Genomic DNA, 6,449 nt, shown 5'->3' on the forward strand with positions numbered 1-6,449 from the left:
TAAACCAGAATGAATGAATTGTTTTTAATTTATAATTTAGTTATGTTGCAGTGGTGGATTTTCATACTAATCATGGCCAACATTTTAAGCGGGCTGCTCCAAGATTCGAGAAGGAGAAAAAACATATTTTGAATTATGATCTATTTACATCTACTCAGATACATCTACTGTAATACAAACTGTGAATGTAAGAGACAATTTAGCAATATTAATAGTTGATACATAAAAAATAATAACAGTGCACATTTTGCACTAGTATTTATTAAAAAACCAAAACCAAAACCTAACAAATACACCAAATGCATACCCCACAAACTCAATAAGCACATCAATTTCAGAGCTACTGTTTCTCCTGCTTTGTCAGTCTATCTTGTAGTAGCATACACCACATTCGTATCCAGCTCTCTTGGTGGTGCAGGCCTTCTGTAGTCTCAAACTCAGAGCTGCATAATTCATGGCATCAGAGGTCACATTCAGTTAAAGAAAATGATTAAAGTCACTAATAACCAGTGTTGGGTAAGTTACTTTAAATTAGTAACTTAGTTACATTACTAGTTACTTCTCTAAAAAAGTAACTCAGTTACTTCAAGTTACTCGTTACTTTCAAAGTAGCTAGTTACTAGGGAAAGTAACTTTGGTTTTACTCAGAATTCTCTTGTTAATGTGTTGCTTCCGTAACTGGATACCCAGCAAGAGTGCCAGTCTTCTAGCTTGCTTACTTGCCACAAGTGCACTGTGCCACCTACCAACAGAACGGAAAAAATAATGTGCACATTTCCACGAGAGAAATCCCACGCCTGGACCGTCGTTGACCGCCGCCATGATTCTAGCCTGCTTTTTACATCCAACACAAAAACTGCAGTCGTGGTGCTTTTGATTGTACTCAGAACTTGGAAATTCTGCCTTCTGAATAGGAAGATGTAGGTAACACCAGACTGCAGATGAGCTGCAAACAGAGCTGGACTGGGACAAAAAAAATCGTCCCGGGCATTTTGACTAGAGACCGGCCCACCATTATAGGAAAAATCATAAAGCCTTTGAATGAAAATAAACACCGTTGTGACAGTGATGTACACTGTTCTGATGGTATATATGTATCAATCTATCAATTGTTTGTTGTAAGACTCAGATAATTATTTTTTTTAAAGCGAGACATTTTAAATGAGAATAATAAGGAAAAGTATTTCCTTGTGCCCCCCTTTCCCTGTTAATGCCCTACCTGGCCCCCTGGCAACACTTTGCTAGACCCGCCCCTGCACTGTTACCAGCTGTCAGCTACGTAGAAAAGGATCCTGGTGTTATTTGTCTCTCAGAAACAGTTCATAACTTCCCTTCAACTCATTCATGTCACCTAAAAGGTAAACCTGTTTCTCCATCACCTGTTCAGCTCTGATGATTCAGTAAGGACATCTCCTGGTTTCATCTTCATGTTTCCCACTCACCAGATATACAAACTGATATCATGACCAGCAGCTTTACAGCTGTGGCTCCAGCAAACATCAGCTGATACTAGAAATTAATATTAAATAAATTCTAACAACAGCTGATCAAGCTTAAACGTGCTGCTGTTGTTTAACGCAACATCCGCTGGTTTCCTCTTTCTGGCGCAAAGTGGGCGATAAATAAACAAGAGAGAAAAGCCGATCAGCTGATCATTGATCAGTTTCGTGATTGAAGTAGAAACGGGAGAGAATGAGAGAAGAAGAGGCAGCTGTGCAGCTCCAGCTTTGTGTCTTTTTCATTGTAGCTGAAGTCCGGGACAAACTGTTCCTTTTCACCTCAGTACGAAACGCGTAATATTTTCTCTGAATACCAGACGATTCTGTTTTTAGGGACGGTTGTCAACTCTAATAATTAACCATATGAACAAAATAAAGTTCAACATCAGTAACATAGCACCCACCCAGCTGTATAGAAACTCCGTCATGCTAGCTAGCACGCAGTATACGAAAATGTCAGCATACCGAAAATAAACTCCACCTAAACTTGGTTTATATCTGACCCAGATAGACTGCAGGTCATAACTTCTTACCTGAAGTTCAGTTCACCTGACACGCGGACCGGCGGCCGCTTCGGGTCTCTCCTCTTGCCTCCCTTCTTCATCCACCTGCTGGCTTCCACCACTTGCTAATGTTATTGAATCTGTGGAAGCTCCGCGATATCCACCACACGAAGTAACGAGTAACGAGCCTATCTAAATCCCAGTAACGAGTAACGCGTTCCTGGTTTTGGCATAATAACTAGTTACCGTGCTCGTTACCACAATAATAACGTAGTTACTGTAACGCGTTACTTAATAACGCGTTAGTCCCAACACTGCTAATAACAAAGCATTACATGTTAATGTGTTAACATTCACCAGGACAGGACAAAGCCATCTAAGGTTAGAGGCAGGGTTTTTATTTAGATAAATGTCCACTGCTTGCAATTTGAATTGAATTTTCACCTGTTTTTGAGCAAGCAAATAGAAAAAAAAAAAACTGGTGACAGAAAAACTGTAATTTCAAAATGAATATACAGTATGTGACTTAAAGGTAGTGACTTGAAAGGTAATATTATCCTAAGCCTGGATAACTTTATTATCTGTTTACAAATCTTAATCCAAAGTTATAATTTGATATGAAAATAAATTACCTCACTGTGTTGTGGATTTTTTTCATCATTTGAGCTAAAAGAGAGAAACAGTACATCCTTAAGTTATGAAGTGAATACCTTTGTATCTGCTATTTAAATTAAATCATATGTGTACCTGTATGAGATTTCCTGATTTTGACAAGCAGAACAATGATGACCAGCAGAAGGAAAACAGTTAGCCCACTCAGGATAATACTTAACGGATCTGTTAATCCATCAGATAATTCTAAAAAACAGAAAATAGAAAATTATAGTATATTACCTAATTTAACTAAACGCATGTATAAAAAGACAGAAACAGTATTATTTACCTTGAACCTTTAAATATGTTCCGGTTACAATTACTAGTTTGTCATTGAGTTTCTCTCCACAGAAATACAGCCCAGAGTCAGATGAATTCACTTGTTTGATCTTGAGAAATAGCACAGAGGTGTTGGATGACAAGCAAATTTTTTTTCCATCACAGGAAAAAACATTTTCAGAGGTTAACATAGACGAGATGCAACTGATGTTGGGACTGCTGGTCATTTTAAACCAAAATATGCGGGAGTGAAATCTGCTGAAATTAGAGCACTTCACTGTGACTTCTTCATCAGGCTGAACCTCCACAGTGTAAAACTGTGCAACTGAGGATGAGATCCAACCTAAAACAAACAAGGAATCCTAAACTTGAAATTCAACAGGAACCAAACATCGAATTACACCATCCATGAAGTGTCTGCACGATTCTTTTTGGCTCGATTATCGTACAAAATGAAGGCTTGAAACTGTACTGAGAAAAAAGTGAAAAGTGTACTTACTAAAGATGCAGGGCAAAAGTAGCATCAAGGTAAAGTTCATCATTGTGCGTACCACCACTACAATGTTTGTAAGTGAACTGTGCTCCAGTAAAAGTTATCTCTATGTAAAGAGGCGGGCTGCTCTTTCATATGGGCGGCTGCTCAGTGGCAATGCTTTTTTAGCAAATGGTGAAAACTGACAGCTGAAAACAAAAAGCAGAATATCATTATCATTATTGTATGACAACTTTTATATAATGTAGATAATATTTTTGCCGAAGCTTAGATGTCTACAAATGATATGTCACTCTATATATTTTTATACATGTTTATACATTTTGTCTTCACCTGATATAAACACTATGTTTAGTGAGGTTATGTCTTGATTTTGTAACTATTAACATGGCATGAATCAAAATACTGATCTCATAATCTTACTATATTATATATGCTTGATCGGGTTGCAATTTGTCTTTTGCACCAGACAGCCTGCGAGTCTGCATTTTCTTTCATAATTTAGAACAGCTACTTGTGCAGTGATGCCTATGTTAATTATAGAAGTTATTAGCTCCATGGAATGAACACTGGTATGAATGCGCTTGCCATTCAATTTGATGACATGTTCACGAAAACCAGCAGAAGTCTAACCTGGTCAATGATAGCTATGAGAATAATGTCCACAAGGCTTAGTAGATTCAAATGCGTGTTAGCATGGAAACTTCAGCTGGTGTGGTGGTGTATTAGCTTGAAATGTGCAGCCTTTTAAGAAATAAGTGCTTTTGGCTGTCACCTTGCTGCTGTGGTGAGCAGTGATGTGAGTTAGTGATAGTAAGACAGTAAAGTGTAACCAAAAGCATAATCTTGATTTAAAACAAGAATATGACTGGATATGTCCGTCTAGCACACAGAAGTTAAAAAGACGCAAAAAAGACGCCTTTACCAGTTGAGCTCCGTACACAATACAGGCTCCACTGTCTGGTCAACTTGTACTGACAGCACACCCACAACACTTATTAGAAACAAATGTAGACCTTCCTGTTTTTGCATTAACACAACCACTTTCCAGTTATTAAACTGGTGGTCATTGTAAACTTCGTGACCAACAAAAAACAACATAAGCCGCAGCTTTGTCAGTCATCTGCTGACATCCTGTAGATGGGCACAAGATGACCTTTGTGGCTGATGCCTTAATGCACCAACGATCGCAATATCTGACACGTAAAGATAACAATTCTCTTTTCAGTGAGCTAAAGTCAATATCAGAAGGACGGCAGTTGAGCAAGTAAAAAAGTTTTATTTATTTTTTTTGTTTAAACAGGTCCTTTCAGATTAAAACAGATTTTTCAAATAGTACTACTTGTATCTGTATCCACATTCTAAAAATCCTGTCCTTATATTGAAGTATGTCAAAATCAGAATTGTTATATTGCAGGTTATTACATATTTCTGTTGAATGAGTTCATTTTTTCCAGTGACGTCATGGTGATGCTTGCCCAGTAATAAGGAAATAATGACTTCCCATGGCTGCTTAGAACTTTAACGCGTACACATGTGGTATTTTCAGATTGTGTGAACATTAAGACCTTGGTAGTTTGTGGTTACAGAGAGCTGCAGGCTGAGCTTTCTTAACTAATTATAGAAATGTAGATCCCGCACTGATATAGACAGTGCTGATTGGTAAAACAGTGGAACTGTCACGGCTGCAGTGGCAGACGTGTGGAGGGTGTGAGAGAGGACCCAGATGCTGGCACTGGCTTGGACGTGAGCAAGCTTTATTAACACACACTGGTGGCACAAACAGGAACACAGCAAGCAAAACAAAACCTAAGGGTGACCTAAACTGGGAATGACTAACAAAACGAACCTGAACAGGCGACTCGGGGAGAAAATGCAGGGAAGAAACACAGACAGACTAGTGACGAACATGAGCGAACACACCCTATAAATACACAGAAGGGAACGAGGAAACTACACACAGGAGGGAGGCACAGCTGATTGTGATCGACAAGACGAGACAGGGGAAACGCAAACTGAACACACTGGCATAAGACACAGACTTTCACAATAAAACAGGAAACTCAAAACACACGCGAAGACACAGACTCAGAGACGCGGGCTTTACACAGAGACCTGACTACACTAGAGGAGATACACAGGCAGGGATGACACAGAACAGAGGGAGGACAGAATTAACACTGGGAAGTCAAATAACAAAACCTAAAAATCAGAACTCAGGAAGTACCACGAAAGTAGGGAGCTAGAAACTACGGTGGCCGGGAAGTGCAAAGCGCAACAAATTAAAAAAACGCAACAAATTAAAAATCCGCAACAAATTAAAAAACCGCAACAAATTAAAAATCCTTGACAGAAAGGGATTGTCTGAAACACCTGAAGTTACACAACGATTAGCCTAATAGGTCTTTTGGAGCGTGATGTCACGAGAGGGGGTGTGGCCAGGATTTTTGGTTGAGGATCCATGTTTCTGGGTCAAAAAAAGCGCTAGCGAAAGAGGAGCAAAAGCACACGGATAACACCAGCTATGGTGCGTACTTGCTGTGCGGTCGGTTGTAATGTTAGATCGCACGACCGGCAAGGGAATAAGGTTGAAAATGGTTTATCTTTTCATTCTTTCCGCACCTGGAAGCAACATGAGGCAGCTCATGTATCGGATGTTACCAAAAGAAGGCGTCTAGTCTGGATAGCAGCTGTGAGACGAGCTGATATCCAGTTCTCTTCCATCTCCAAATATCTGTTGGTGTGCTCCAGACATTTTCATTCCGGTAAGTTATAGATATGTTCATATCACTCTTTATCCGGTCTTTAAGTCTGACGTCACTAGCCGTGTCTGGGCTCAAACTCCGCTGCAGGTCCATAAATCACACGATCACTGTGGCATCACTGAGAGTTGAAAAACTATCTAAAGTCTTTCATCTGTAATAAAATGATCAGCGTTCTGCTCTACCATGTGTAACAATTGAGTTCATCATCCAGGCATCCATGAAAACGAAACGGAATTTATGACATTTAACGGAGTAA

At 39.3% G+C, this 6,449-nt stretch overlaps 1 protein-coding gene across 1 annotated transcript; it reads right to left on the reverse strand.

Annotated features, from left to right (window-relative positions):
* Positions 1-360: 360 nt before the first annotated feature.
* Positions 361-3,477, reverse strand: LOC116313568. The gene is made up of 5 exons (XM_031731319.1): positions 3,435-3,477; positions 2,946-3,278; positions 2,760-2,860; positions 2,636-2,679; positions 361-475 (listed from the first exon to the last, which is right to left on the reverse strand). Exons 1-5 carry the CDS (start codon positions 3,475-3,477, stop codon positions 361-363), a joined length of 636 nt encoding a protein of 211 aa, XP_031587179.1.
* Positions 3,478-6,449: the final 2,972 nt, after the last annotated feature.

Source organism: Oreochromis aureus, linkage group 3, assembly GCF_013358895.1.
Source record: "Oreochromis aureus strain Israel breed Guangdong linkage group 3, ZZ_aureus, whole genome shotgun sequence".
NCBI lineage: Eukaryota > Metazoa > Chordata > Actinopteri > Cichliformes > Cichlidae > Oreochromis > Oreochromis aureus.

What these genes read in the sequence shown, in the direction of transcription:
- LOC116313568 (XM_031731319.1), bottom strand. Translation starts at nt 3,477, where the DNA reads ATGATGAACTTTACCTTGATGCTACTTTTGCCCTGCATCTTTA. An exon ending in AACATATTTAAAGGTTCAAG is followed by an intron (nt 2,861 to 2,945) that starts GTAAATAATACT and finishes TCTGTTTTTTAG; the next exon opens with AATTATCTGATGGATTAACA. An exon ending in AAAAATCCACAACACAGTGA is followed by an intron (nt 476 to 2,635) that starts GGTAATTTATTT and finishes TTTTCTTTAACT; the next exon opens with GAATGTGACCTCTGATGCCA.